Source organism: Antechinus flavipes, chromosome 1 (genome assembly GCF_016432865.1).
Source record: "Antechinus flavipes isolate AdamAnt ecotype Samford, QLD, Australia chromosome 1, AdamAnt_v2, whole genome shotgun sequence".
NCBI classification, from domain to species: domain Eukaryota; kingdom Metazoa; phylum Chordata; class Mammalia; order Dasyuromorphia; family Dasyuridae; genus Antechinus; species Antechinus flavipes.
In genome coordinates this window covers 298,572,402-298,587,653 of record NC_067398.1, presented here as the reverse complement: position 1 = coordinate 298,587,653, position 15,252 = coordinate 298,572,402, and the positions used below count along the sequence as shown (strand labels likewise).

Below are 15,252 nucleotides of genomic sequence, written 5' to 3'. Positions count from 1 at the left end.
AACATGGATAAGGATCCTATGATCATAGCTAGTAGTAGTTTCTCTTAACATTCTCCTTGCCAAATTTCAATTTATCTTTTCTATAATTCAAAATTAAACTATTCTTGCATTAATATAATTATGTATTTTTGAGTACTCCATACCTGCCTATGCCATTAATTAAAAAAAAATCTATATATATATATGTGTGTGTGTGTGTGTGTATATATGTATACACATACATAAAAGATATATTAAAATACAAAGATATTGACCATAAAAATCACAAGGTCTAAGAATTTAAAAATTTCATTTCCTGTCTTAGCTCTGCTACTAATATTCTTGGAAAAGTCTCTGGCATTCATTTTCTTGATCTGTAAAGTTAAAAAGTATGATGAAGTTAGATGATAATTCATCAAGATATTATGAATGAAATTTAGCCAACAAGAGGATGTCTGGGATAATCTACATAGTGATATGGAACCTTTTCTTTATGCACTTCAAGATCTTAGAAAACAAAAGGGAAAGTTTGAAAAAATTTATTTTATTTAAAGAGTATTTATTTAAATCTAAATATTTAGATTTGAATAACCCTGCCAGTTTTTTACAACTATTTTGTATCTTCATTACCAATTAATCATGAATAAATTTTCATTTTGATTTAAAGGAAAAATGAGTAGTTAAAAGGTAAACTTCACACCTGTAGTTTTATACTGCCTACTGGTAGTTGAACTGAAGTAACATTTGAACCCTCGATAGACACTGGAAGTAGCAGCTGTGCAGTTTGGGTGGTTAGTAAAGCTTGAGGCTGAGCAACAACCGTGGTTTGAGGATGTCTCTGGGAACTCACATAATACTGAGAGATGATGTTCTGCTGATCAGCTTTGGCCACAGGTACCTCTTGCTTGATAACTACGGCCTTTTTGGCAACTAGGTTCTGGCCAGCAGTAGATCCTGACTGGCCTAAAGAATGGCTGGCTCCTGATATTGATTGCCTTGAGCTAGAACAGTCAGGGAGCGAATTCTCATCTTTAACAGCAGGAATGACATGCTTTTGATCTACATTATTTACAGAATTAGCAGTGGGCTGGGGTACTGGTGGTGGCTGCTGTCCCCGTTTTTCAACTTCAAGTTGCATTTTTAGTACTTCCACAAGTTTTTGTTCTTGTTCCAGTTTCCTTTTTAGCTCTTCAATCTGTTTTTCTTTCTCCTGAAGCTTTCGGTCCTTTTCAGCCACATCCAATTCCATGTTTGACAGGCCTCCACAGGTAGGACTTAGGCTATCTTCATTATTTGTCACCCTCAAAGGAGATGAACTTAAAAACTGGGAGGGGGACATCATAGTCATAATTTCTGTGAAAGTATCTGTCATGTTAGTATCATCAGTACTAAGACTGGAGTGTTCTGAAGGAGATGGGGAGATAGGCAGAGGGGAACTGATGGTTTCGGTGTGTGTCACACTACTTGTTCCAGTAGATGATGTTTCTGACTTAAAACTGGGAATGGTGCTAGCAACAGAATTATTTAATGTAACTGGGAATGCCATAGTAACTTCTGGATTGCTAGTGGCTACAGTAGAAGTGGATACTGCAACAGCATTGCTGGTGGAAATACCACTATTAAGCTCTTGGTAAGGTTTCAGACGTTCAATTAGATCTGTCTTGGTGCCTGACACTGGTAAACCCCTTAACTTCAATTCCATCTTCAGTTCAGCTACCTGGATATAAAATATTAAGATTAAATTATTTTTCTCTTTTAGGAGATGAGGTTTTTGTACAAGTCTTCAATAAAACACTGTGACGATATGAGGCATTTTTTTTAAATTTAACCAAATGTATGTTCATTTAGTTAGGAAGGCTTTTGCATTTGGTTATATAAAAAACAATTAATTCCAAGAATACAGTTTTCAAAATATATACAAAGTATTCTGAAAAGAATTAGTGCATCTTTAAGCTATTTAGAGCTTGATATGCTAATTCTTTTGGGATACTTTTATATGAAGCCATTTCATAGCCTTCTTAAGTGAAATAAGAGTATGCTAGTAAATTTATTCTTTTTTTAAGGATCTTAAAAAAAACAAACAGTATTAGTGTATACTTCTTTCTTATGAATTAAATAAAATATCTGCTAGAGTCCAAACCTGGCATTCAATAATATTTATGTAGTTTTTTTCCTTCCTATTCAAACTGGAATGACTTTAAAATACTTTCTAAGGGTTTCAACTAATTTATACACAAGAATAAGGAAGAAAAAGCATTGAAGGGAAAAATAAGCATGTCCCTCCCACCCCCCCCCCCAAGGTTAATGTATTTCTTCTAAAGTAGAATTTTTAAAGGAAATCATTCTCATTTTGCTAAATATAGAAAATGGTCATAGAATATGGTATTAACAAATTAATATTATATTAATACTATATAAAAAGTTAGTAATATAGTTTACTAAATTAATAAAAGGTTTGCCTTTTATTAGTCCATGAGTGCTAAGTTTCCTTTTTAAAAAATTATTACCTTCAAATCATCCAGACTAGAAGGCAGTGGTCCCGGTTTTCTAATAGGAAGAGAAGTAGTCTGTCTTGTGTTGGCTCCTGTTGTAGATGCATTATTGCTCAAAGTTGCATTTCCACTATTATGTTTGTCATTTAATGGCCTTCAAAAGAAAAAGAAAATCAAATCCATAGTTTTATATCTTTTTGCTAAATTTAAGCAGAACAGCTATTTGATCTAAAATATGAATTTTTCAGCAACAAATTCTTTACATGCATTTTGGAAGACTATTAGCAATCATTACCACATAAAATTTCAAACTAGAAATTTTATATAAAAAACAATGTCCCAATATTGCTCATTTTCTTCAACCTATGTTTTTCACTTCAGTTCAGTTTTTCAGTTTACAGAAAATGGGATGGGAAAAGGTTCCAAATCATTTCCCCTCCTATCTTGATCTCATCCAAAACAGTACTATACTTTTTCAACATAATTATGAATATAGAATAAGGTTTGATTTAAGTTATGAAGTGAATATTTTTCAGAACAAATAGGAGTGATTCATCATTTTTTTTTCTTTTATAAATTAGCATTTGTTTGATTTTTTAACCTGATAGCTCTGTTGAGAAACTTGCACAGATAGGATGTTGTTTTGCCAGAAAAGATCTATTTTCAATGAAAAAAGCATGCTAAATTTAACATGTGAACTATGACCATATCACTAAGTTTTAGTATATAAAACAGCTATAAATCTAGAAAGACATAATTTCCCTAGAAAGTATTACTGGTGTCAATATTACTCTTTGCTATGTTTTGGCAACTTATGTGAATGGTTTGCTCTAGAATCTGTCCTTCTAAGATACAGTATAACTAAAAAGTATTATTCTCCTTATTAGGGCAGTTATTTTATTTCCCAACTACTTGATATATATAATCAGATTAGAGATGAGAAAAGTTGTTTTCTTTTATACAAATGACTTAAAATCTTTTTCAGAATTTTAGAAAACACCTTGAAGTCTTAATGACAAGGACTAGTGAAATTTGTGAAATCTATTGTCACTCAAACTGTTATATAAGGAAAAAATGGCATTGAATGAGAAAATAACCAAAAGGTTAATGTATTTCTTCTAAAGTAGAGTTGAGTCTTTGCCTTTTATTAGTTCATATGAGTGCTTAAGTTTCTTTTTCTAAAATTATTACTTTCAAATCATCTAGGTTTAGAGACAATGGTTCTGGTTTTCTAGTAGGAAAAGTAGTAGTTGCTAATGTATTCTTTGCATAGTATGATGTTTTTATGTATATCTGACAAAATAAGGGAATGATCCCTTCACATTTAGAAACTACATAGCTACCTAAATCCCCAAATCCTCTTCCATGTTAATTCATTTGATAAGGAAATATCAAATTATTCTTTAAAATACTGCCTTTCATCTTTTTTAGCAATGGTCTTCTAGTTACTCAGAAGATAGATTATTAGACCAGTATTCATAGCCATCAACTATCTCTCTTACCCTTTTTCTTAAATGTATGCTTCCAAAGTTAAAATCAGTACCGCTTCTTCACTTCAGTTATGCCTGACTTATCCATATAGTTTTTTTCCACCTTCATGCCTCTGTTCATACCATTTATTTTATTTGCACATTTAAACTCACCTCAATCAAAAAGACTTGCCTGAACAATTCTACATCCTTTCATACAGTTCTCAATTTTTGAATAATATGCCTTTATTTTTTAGGGTGTGTGGGGTGTGTGTGTGTGTGTGTGTGTGTGTGTGTGTGTGTGTATGTAGGTGGGAAAGACGAAGTAGGGAGCTTTATTCATGAGATTTTTTTGGTATAGAGAATTTTTAGTGTAGGGAACACTCCTGATAAACACCTTCTAACAATGAAAAAGAGCAAATATCCTGCAACTTAAAAGTCTTAGAGAGTTGTATGTGGGCACTGAGAAAGTAACCTCCTCAGGATCATACAGCCCATAAAGATATCAAAGAATAAGGTATTTCTGCGGTCAGAGACTAGAACTGAAATCAGCTCTGATATCAAAATCATTAATCTGTAGGTATTATTGGACTATGGGGTCATGTGTGTAAAAGGAGGGGGGATTGGTTTCTGGGTGATGGTACCTTTGGAATCTCAGCCCCTACACTTTTTGTTCCCACCTGCCCCTCATTCATGAGGCTCAAAATGCCAAGGACCCACAGGTACTAGGTATCCACTAGGATTCCAGACCAGCCTCTAGGAGAGGCAGGATTCTCCTGAGCTGGAAGCAAAGTCTGTTGTGAATCCTTGTTTACCCTTTGCTATTGAAAGAATTAGGCCAGACTTGCTTACAACAAAAAGCAAATAAAGAACCCAACTCCCACAAAACCTGAGCCCAAACCTGTCTGGAGTATCACCCCTGCCCCTTGAAAAAAGGACTTGAGAACAAGAACATTCAAATACATTGTTATTTCTGACTTTCCTGGGCTAGAGATGAAGGTAGCTTTTGTTTGTCTTTACAGAAGATGGGATGGGAAAGGGTTCCAAATAATTTCCCCTCTTATTTTGATCTCATCCAAAAAGAAAAGATCCAGAAGAGAAGGGGAAGGACAACACAATCAGAAAGAATTTGATAGGGGCAAATAATAACACTCCCTTCCCTGCCAAGGGCCTTTTTCCTAAGAAAAGCCTTGGTCGCCCCCTGAAGCTATGTGCCTTTAGGAAAGTCATCTTCCTCTGACTCATTTTCCCAGTTGTTAAGATGAAGGTATTAAACTTCAAGGTCTCTGAGATTCCTTTCTGTGCTTTGGTGAGAGTGACTCATGCCCACAGACATGGGAAGGAGAAAAGGATGATTGTTTTTTATACTTCCATGTCTTAACTGAACCTGGCTTCTCCCTGATAGAGCTTCAGAGGCTATTTTCCATTCATTATGTGTGGTCACTGTTCTTATTTTCTGCTTTATTTAGTGAAAAAAAATTTTTTTTTGTTTCCCCAAATATACTCAAATTCCCTAAGTGTAGGCATGATATATGTTAACCTTTTCATGTCTTCCTAATACAAACAAATGAATTAAAATTAATTCATTTAGTACTTTTTAAATATATGAAAAGCATTTTAAAATGATGCTAGTTATTTTGCATGTTAAAAATTATATTTAACCTGTTTAAATAAATACTACTTGGGGAATACCAGTGTCAACAAATACTTGTAGTTAAGAGATTATATAGATAGATTTGGCTCTTCTCATCATTGTGATGATTCAAGGCAATTCCAAAAGACTTAGGATGGAAAATTCCAATTGCGTTCAGAGAGAAAATGATGGTGACTGAATGTAGATAGAAGCATAGATTTTCACTTTTTGTTCTTTTTTCTTTCTTGATTTTTATTGTACAACTTGACAAATATGGAAATATGTTTAAAAATGAAATGGCGAAAATGACCTTTACATGGATTTGGAAAAATGAAATATTATTTAAAAAAAAAAAAAAGATGAGACTACATATTCTTGAAAAGCTATAGAATGTGTTTCAAGAGGACTGTATTCAAAGATAATTAATTATAGTTAAAGTCTAGATTTTGCTTACTAGAGTTTCTTGTGGAGTCTTTTTTGGGGGCAAATAGGGTGGGATAGGTGACACTGGGTTCTCAATGTCTTGCCCAGATTAGAAGTGTAAGCAATTTTAGGCTTAATCCCACTGGTGATGATGGAAATTCTAACATGCTTTGTTACCAATATGGGCCAGTTTGTTGCTACTTAGGCAGCTAGGTCTCTCTCCAACATCAGGAATCCATAAGATATTGATTCCATAAGATATCCAAATGTAATTTCTTGTGATGAAATATTTATATTTATAAATAGCTAATATTTATATAACCACTTTGTATGTTTGAAGTGGCAGATGCTAAAAAGTAACTGCTACTTAAGGTGAAGACACAAGGACTATTAAAAAGCTCAGTTTAATTTTCTTCTTCCTTTAATATGACTAAATAGCAGGAAATAAAATGATCCTATTGCATAGTCCTTAAGGTTTATTTTATAAGAGTAAGGCAACATATTTACCACAGTAACATGGACAGCAAAGAGCTGATTTGTAGTGCTGGACTTTGAATGAAGAGAATTACATTTCTAAAACTTGTAGTATAAGTCACTTATTCTCTTGGCGACTCAGTTTCTCAGCTGAAAAAGGAATATTTCCTATAGCATAAACCTCACAGTACTGCTACACAGTCAAATGAGGTAAAATATAAAAAGTGCTTTGTAAAATTTAGTAATGTGTTATTATTATTATTACTATTTTAAGCCTACCTTATTAATTTTTTTTCCAGCCAGGGTTTCTCAGTCATTTATGTAAACTTCATTTTTTAACCATCCCAATTCTCTACAAAGTGTAAATTTTTTTGGTGGTATTTTCATTTTTTTTTTCTTATAGTCCAATGGTATTTTCATTTTAAGTGAAGAGCTTGTTACTGCAAATAAATCTCTAATTAGTAGAAGATATGGAGAATGCTTCTTTGTTCACCTACTCCAAGTAAATACTGCTTAATAGCAAATGGAATAACTTTTATTGAAAAGACTTTCTCGTAATGGATTCACAGCCTGTGTTTTCTTTGCAGTAGCTTCAATACACAATTATTATTATTTGCCTGTTATTCAGGATACCATTCAAGCTCCATAACAAAGGGAAGTATCCTAGTGGAATGGAAACAGCATGAAAACAGTGGAGAGTCAAGATGATGTAGAGGAAGCAGTACGGCCTAGTTTCTTCTAAACTTTCTTACAAAAGTCTAAAAAATGAACTAGACTAAAAGCTATCAAAGAAAAACAAGAAAAAGTCACAGTGAGTCATTTTTCCAGCCCAGAGTAACTTAGGGAGACAGAAAGAAATCTATGGAAGACTGCATAGGTTCTGTCCAAAATCTTAGGCCACAACAGAGCATTTTTGTGCCCAGGAGGAAATCAGAGGAATATGGGAAAAAATTGGCTCTCTATGGACAGGTAAAAAGTTCATGACCAACAAGAGATGGAGAGGTTTCACAGGAGGTAAATGGGATAATTTTCATTATATTAAAGGTTTTGCACAGACAAAATCAATGCAGCTAAAATTAGAAGAAAGAACCTAGGGGAAAAATTTTGCCACAAGTTTTTATTATGAGGGTCTTACTTCTAAGGCACATATTTTACATTATATATTATATACATATATTAATATAATCATATTCATATGTGTATACATACACATATACACACACTGTGATTCAAATTTATAAGAATAAGAATTCTTTCCCAATTGATAGTCAAAGGCTACGAATAGGCAGGTTTAGAGAAAGAAATTTAAGCTATCAATATCCATATGAAAAAATAAATAACAAATACTCATGAGTATAATAACTGATTATAAATATAAACAACTAAACAACTAATATTTAGAGAAACACAAATTAAAACAACTCTGAGGTACCATTTTCAAACTACGTGACTGACTAAACTGACAAAACAGGAAAATGACAAATGCTAGAGAAGCTCAGGAAAGAAAGGTACTATAATGTACTATTAGTGGAACTCTAAACTAATCCAAACTATTCAGGAAAGCAGTTTGGTATTATGTCCATAAATCTATTAAGCTGTCCTGAAGAGTCTCCTCTCTGACCCAGTGATACCACTATTCAGTCTATACCTCAAAGAGATCAAAGAAAGAATTAAGACTCAAATGTATAAAAATATTTATAGCAGCTTTTTCTTTTTTTGTGGTGGCAAAAAAATAAGGGGAAAATGTCTATCATTTGAACAATGGCTGAAGAAGTCATAGTATTAAGGAAGGTGAGGGAATACTATTGTACTATAAGATTTGATGAAGAAAATGGTTTCAGAAAAACCTAGAAGGACTTCTATTAATCAATTCAAAGTGAAGTGAGCAGAACTAGACCAGTTTATATAAATACTAACAGCGATATTGTAAAGATAACTTTAAAAGACTTGGAAATTGATTAACATATAAAATTAATCATATTTCCAGAAGGACTCATGATGAAACAAACATGTTATCTACTTCCAGATAAAAAGATGCTGAACTTGAACTCAAATTGAAATATCTTCTCTTCCTTCCTATGTAATCTATAAGACCTTTTATTAAGATATATTTTTTAAAAGTTCCTTAGATAAAATTTTTTCTTCTCTTCCTAGAATGTTTTGAAATCACTTCAAAATTAATATAAATTGAATTTTAAGTGAATTTTGAAGGGCCTAGAGAGACTTACATGAACTGATGCTAAGCAAAGTGAACAGAACCAAAAGAACATTGTACACAGCAACAAGATTATGTGATAAACTTCTTTGATGGATTGATTCCTTTCAACAATAAGGAGATTCAGGTCAATTCCAATAGACTTATGATGGAGAGAGCCATCTGCATCCAGAAAGAAAACTATGGGGACGGAATGTGGATCACAACATAGTATTTTCACCTTTTTTGGTTTTGTTTGCTCACTTTTTTTTCTTTTTAATTTTTTCCCTCTTTTGATCTGATTTTTCTTGTGCAGGATAATAAATGTGGAACTATGTTTTGAAGAATTGCATGTTTAAAATGTGGGTAGAGGGCGGGAGGGAAGGGAGAAAGAAAAATTTGGAAAACAAGGTTTAGCAAAGGTGAATGTTGAAAATTATCTTTACTTATATTTTGAAAATAAAAAGATATTACTAAAATAAAATAAAAAACAGCAAAAGTGAATTCATGGTCTTTCAAATCCTCCAAATTTCCTTGCCATTGACGAACACCATTTTACCATGGACCAAGTTCTTTTGATTTTTTTTTGAAATGTTACATATTTCTCTGTCTCTGCCTAACTAATAAAACTACTACAGTACAATGCCTTTTCATTTCCAATTTAAAGAATTATAGTAGAGGCCTAACTAGAGAAAACTAAGAAGTAGGGAGCCCAGATATTTATTATCCCATTGGATTAATTTTCCTTTAATAGATAACAGAATCACATTTATTTGACTTAAAGGGATTTTTAAGACTGTTTTGTTTTAAGAAACTGAGACTCAGAAAAGTCAAGTGACCTCTCCAAGATATACTGTTATCTAGTACAGTACATGAACTTGAACATTTTCTGACTTTTAAGTTGAATAATTTCCATTATACTACAAAGTGATGTCATTCTCATACTCAAAATTCTTCAAAGACTCCCTAGTTTTATTCTTTCAAGGAAATATAATATTACCAACATGAATGTTGCGCTTTTACTGATGCATATTCAAAATCCCTCTATAACTTGGCAGATGATTTTCAAGAATAGTCATAGATGAAAAATTTATCATTCTATGATCAAACTAGTGAATGAGCTTTTCCAAACTTAACTGGCAGGTCAACAGTTAAAATACATTCTTTTCATTTTTGTAGGAATGGCATAACTTATGCTTTATAGCTTATAGTCTCCTTCACACTATAATAAAGTATTGGACATTAGAACACTATCTTCTTTGACAGCAAATCTAAATTTTCCATTCAATATTCTGTACAATACACCTATAATACATTCCCATTATGTCTAGTCACATTTGTTAATACTCCTTAATACAAACTCTTTACTATAGTTATACTTCTTCTACAAGTAAACAGGGTTTGATAATTGTTGCAAGTATCTGTGTCTTGCTCATGTTTATCTTTCCTGAAATGACCTCTCTTTTTTTTTTCCTCCTCTTATTGTAGTTCTCAATCTTTTTGGTCCTAAGATTGCTTTCTACTCTTATCAAGTGACTCCCCTCCCTCCCATCCCCCAGAGCTTTTGTTCATGTGTAATGTATCGATGTTACTGTATTAGAAAGTAAATTATCACAGTATTATTATGAAAATAATTTCAACTTTGCGTCCTTTGAAAGGATCTCAAGGAGGCATTTACAATTTATACAACAAAAGTTGTCATTGAATTATTTATTCACTATCTTGTATTATTTACTATTTTTTCATATATAATAGTCGTCTCACTTGTAATTTCTTTGAAGAGCTGTGTCTATATTTTTATGGCTCTCATATCACCTAGTGCTATGTTGAGCAGAGAGAGATACTCAAATAACTGTTGCATTGTAACCAGCCACTTCTATTTTTCTGATAATTGCAGAGACCCTTGTGTAGAATACAAAATTATACTACTAAAGATGGATTTGAACCCTCAATTATTGACTTTTTAAGTTATCAGAGTTTTACTTACTGGTCTATGAACTTCATGAGGGAAAGAGCAACAGAGAAGAGCTTAAGTATAATTCTAAGTCTTAAGTAGCATGATTTCTCAGTTAAAGAACATATATATATATATCCTGGCAAAGAAAATATTGACAAAATCTTCCATACTTGAGTGGTGCAGGTAGAATAGTCTGGTAGTTGTAGTGTTGTTGCTGTTGGCTCAAGATCTGTAGCTGCAGGAAAAGCTGCTGTTGCTGTAGCAAACGGGCATAGTTGGAGTCCATCTGTGGCTCGTTCTTCTCACCTTTCTGATCTGGTGGAATATACTGATGGTACTTCAACTTCTTAACCCGTGGTTTGGGATCTTTACATTTCTTGCTTCGGTGCTTGTCATTTGGATTCTTAGGATGACTTTGCTATTTAAAGAAAGAAAGGAAACAGGAAGTTTCATAGATGGCACATATTAAAATCTATTCTCTTACATGTCTAATTTGAAACCACTGACATAAAGGAGCAGGACATTAATTTGTGAGAAAAATTCCCAGGAATTAAGATATATATATATATATATATATATATATATATATATATTTTTTTTTTTTTTTGCTTTGTAGCTTTTTCTCTCAAATAAAGAACGACTGCAATCAGACCATCCTTTCCTTTTTCAACATCCATGTTTATATGAATACAACCAATGCAATAAATTCCAGGTGATGATTCATACACTAGTTGAAGGTACGTTTAATTTGATAATCAAAGATTTTGGTAGAGATCAAATTGTCAGTTATTTTTATTTTATGAATTTTAGTTTCAAAATTGATTTCTAAAAAAGTACAAAAACATTAGAAAGGCATTTTATTCTTTTAACAAGCCCTTAAAAAAAAAAAAAAGTAAAGGAAACTTTCAAAGCTTTCAGTTTGCCATTTAAATTATGCACCTAAATGATAATTTTTTGTTTCTTGATGAGTACTAATATTTTAAAACTATATTAAAAATTTTATTGTTACTATTTTTCCAATTACACAGTATGTATCTCCTCAATTAGAATAAGAAAAAATTAAAAGAGAAATTAACTCTTAATAATAACAGATATGCATAGTCAAGCCAAACAAATGTCTATATTGGTCTTGTTTAAAAATATATGCCTCAGTCTGCAGTTTAAATTCATCACCTTTCTGGTAGGAAGGGATTAATATACTTCACCTCTAGAATCTTGTTTTGTCACTGCATTGATTGAAATTCTAAAGTCTTTCCAAGTTGTAAAACTATATTTTTTAAGAGATTTCATTTTTTGTAAGAATTTTCCTAAAGATTCTTTTTATTATTCATCATTACTTTGGTGCATAATCTTTAAAAATATAAAACTAAAACATATTTGTGCAATAAAAATGGAGAACAATTTCTTACTTAAAAGAACATGTTACTTAATATTAACATGTAAGGTTGTAATCTCTTCAATGAAGTGACTTCAAATTTATATTATTCTAAAAGACAGATTATGGAGTCATTCTTGTTAATTCTAAAAACTCTTAAAAGTATTTGTCGAATATTTTATGGGAAGTCAGCCCAATGTAGTGCCAGTGCTCCTGATAATTTATTAAATGAATGCAATTCAAATTCCTAAATAGAACTGAAGTCAATTTATATCAAGCAAAATTTCATGAAATTAAAAGAGTAAGTATGGTTTTTATGTCATATCTATTTAGTAACTAATTCTATTCTTTATATTTCTTTTATACAATTCTTCAGGGAAAAGATCTGTTTTTTAAGATACCAATGGCAAAAGCAAGTTAGATATTCATTATAGTTTGTTAATTTGCATAGGAAAAAACAAAGAATGGCTACATGTATGAATTATATTTCAAAGAATAACCAAATCATTGTACCAAAAGCTGACCTATTTATACCTCTTCTTACTATTAACTCTGCTATCAAAAATATGATATTTCTAAGAATCAAAAGTATTGCCATTTTCAAATCATTCTGAATTATTTTTAACTATTCACTTAATACCTACAACACTGTGTATTATCATTTCTATTCAAATGTCTCATATAAAGTAAATCATCTGCTAACTGCTTTCTTCGCTTTGATCACTGTGGATCTGGAATGTTTTTTTTTTTTTTTCCTTCTAAAGCACCTAAATATCAAAACCAAAGTAGTATTTTTTAAAAAGTTAGGGGAGAAATTATATGCCAGAAATATCCTAGTCAGTAATAATGGTATGAATTGTTAAAGGCACAACAGTCTTCTGAAATTACCTGTTGTACCTGTGTCTCCACTTTTCCCCACAAAACTTTGTTTGAAAATCACCTATTCGATTTAGATTAAGATAAATTATACTTGGAAAAAAATACATTCCAGTAACGACAGCTGATATTTCAACAGTACTAATATATGTTTAGCAATACATTTTATATATTTTATCACTGGGGTAGATATTATGTAAATTAAAATTTTTATTGATAATTTTAATGTTTTTTACATCAGCGAAATTTCTCCCAGGATATTTCCTCCAGCCCCAAAAGAGCCATTCCAAATAACAAATGCTGATTTCAGCAAAAGTTATCAATACATGGAAAAACTTTGATCATGTGTGCAATATGGTCACCTGCAGAGCTCCCACCTTTGCAAAGGAGTATGATGAGGATGTCTTCACAAATCTCTTCTTTGGAGCCAGGCTTTGTAATTTTTATTGTTTCAAAGCTGTTCTTTCTGGTCACATTATTGTAATCATTATGTGTATTTTTTTAAAATTTTTTTCCATTTAATTTAATTTTATTTAATAATAACTTTATATTGACAGAATCCATGCTAGGGTAATTTTTTTTACAACATTATCCCTTGCACTCGTTTCTGTTCCGATTTTCCCCCTCTCTCCCTCCACCCCCTCCCCTAGATGGCAAGCAGTCCTATATATGTTAGATATGTTGCAGTATATCCTAGATACAATATATGTTTACAGAACCGAACAGTTCTCTTGTTGCACAGGAAGAATTGGATTCAGAAGGTGAAAATAACCCGGGAAGAAAAACAAAAATGCGAATAGTTCACATTTGTTTCCCAGTGTTCTTTCTTTGGGTATAGCTGCTTCTGTCCATCATTTATCAATTGAAACTCAGTTAGGTCTCTTTGTCAAAGAAATCTACTTCCATCAGAATACATCCTCATACAATATCGTTGTCGAAGTGTATAATGATCTCCTGGTTCTGCTCATTTCACTTAGCATCAGTTCATGTAAGTCTCTCCAAGCCTCTCTGTATTCATCCTGCTAGTCATTTCTTACAGAACAATAATATTCCATAACATTCATATACCACAATTTACCCAGCCATTCTCCAATTGATGGGTATCCATTCAATTTCCAGTTTTTAGCCACTACAAACAGGGCTGCCACAAACATTTTGGAACACACAGGTCCCTTTTCCCCTCTTTAGTATCTCTTTGGGGTATAAGCCCAGTAGTAGCACTACTGGATCAAAAGGTATGCACAGTTTGATAACTTTTTGGGCATAATTCCAGATTGCTCTCCAGAATGGTTGGATTCGTTCACAACTCCACCAACAATGCATCAGTGTCCCAGTTTTCCCGCATCCCCTCCAACATTCATCATTATTTTTTCCTGTCATCTTAGCCAATATGACAGGTGTGTAGTGGTATCTCAGAGTTGTCTTAATTTGCATTTCTCTGATCAATAATGATTTGGAACACTCTTTCATATGAGTGGTAATAGTTTCAATTTCATCATCTGAAAATTGTCTGTTCATATCCTTTGACCAATTATCAATTGGAGACATTATGTGTATTTTCTTTGTTCACATTGTGTCAGATCATATAAAATCTTTCCAAACTTCTCTGTATCCATCATCATTTTTTCTATTATAATATTCTATTTACATTCATGAACCAGAACATTTAGCCATTCTTCAGTCAATGACAGCTACTTTGTCCACTTGTCTACATCTATTTAAAGTTCTTTATTTCATTTTAAAAAAGCTGCTATATTTTGGTGCAGATTGACAGTTATACACAAACCACGTTCCCACTTCCCCACCCCACCCCTAAAATCATTGTCCTCCTAAAGGTATATAAATTTAGTAGAATCTCTACGTCACAGAGTATGAATATTTTAGCTACTTTATTTGCATGACTCCAAATTACTTCCTAAAATGTCTGTACAGACTTACAGCTTGAACAACAATGTACTAGTAGGATTATTTTCCCATAATACCTTTAACATCAACTATTTTAATCTTCGGACATCTTCACAAATTTGCTCTATATGAGGTATAACTTTAAAGTGCTTTGTTTTACATTTGTTATTGGTGATAAAGAGTAGTCTTTCAAATGGTCATGTTTGCAATTTTTACATACCTTGGACACTTAAATTTCATGTAAGAAACTTGAAACAAAATTTTTCTCTCAATTGACTGGCTTCCCTTTTTATCCTAGGATGCATTAATTTTGCTTGTTCAGAAGCTTTTCAGTTTCATATAATCAAAGTCATTTATTTTATATTTTGTAACAGCCTCTATTCCCTTATTTAAAAATATATTGGAGCAGCTAGGTGGCTAGAGTATCAGCCCTGAAGTCAGGAGGACCTGAGTTCAAATTTGACCTCAGACACTT

General features: G+C 32.2%; 1 protein-coding gene across 7 annotated transcripts in view; it reads right to left on the bottom strand.

Moving 5' to 3' along the window:
• Positions 1 to 15,252, bottom strand: part of MRTFB (myocardin related transcription factor B) — a 140,501-nt gene that overhangs the window by 16,797 nt on the left and 108,452 nt on the right. For 5 of the 7 annotated variants that reach the window (XM_051963104.1, XM_051963054.1, XM_051963090.1 and 2 more), the window contains 3 exons: positions 10,792 to 11,039; positions 2,487 to 2,625; positions 680 to 1,696 (listed from right to left, as the gene is read on the bottom strand). In XM_051963104.1, the coding sequence (XP_051819064.1) occupies positions 680 to 1,696; positions 2,487 to 2,625; positions 10,792 to 11,039 (1,404 nt within the window). Of the gene's footprint in view, positions 1 to 679; positions 1,697 to 2,486; positions 2,626 to 6,793; positions 6,911 to 10,791; positions 11,040 to 15,252 lie in introns of those variants that run through there. The other 2 variants (XM_051963071.1, XM_051963097.1) reach the window with 2 other exon arrangements.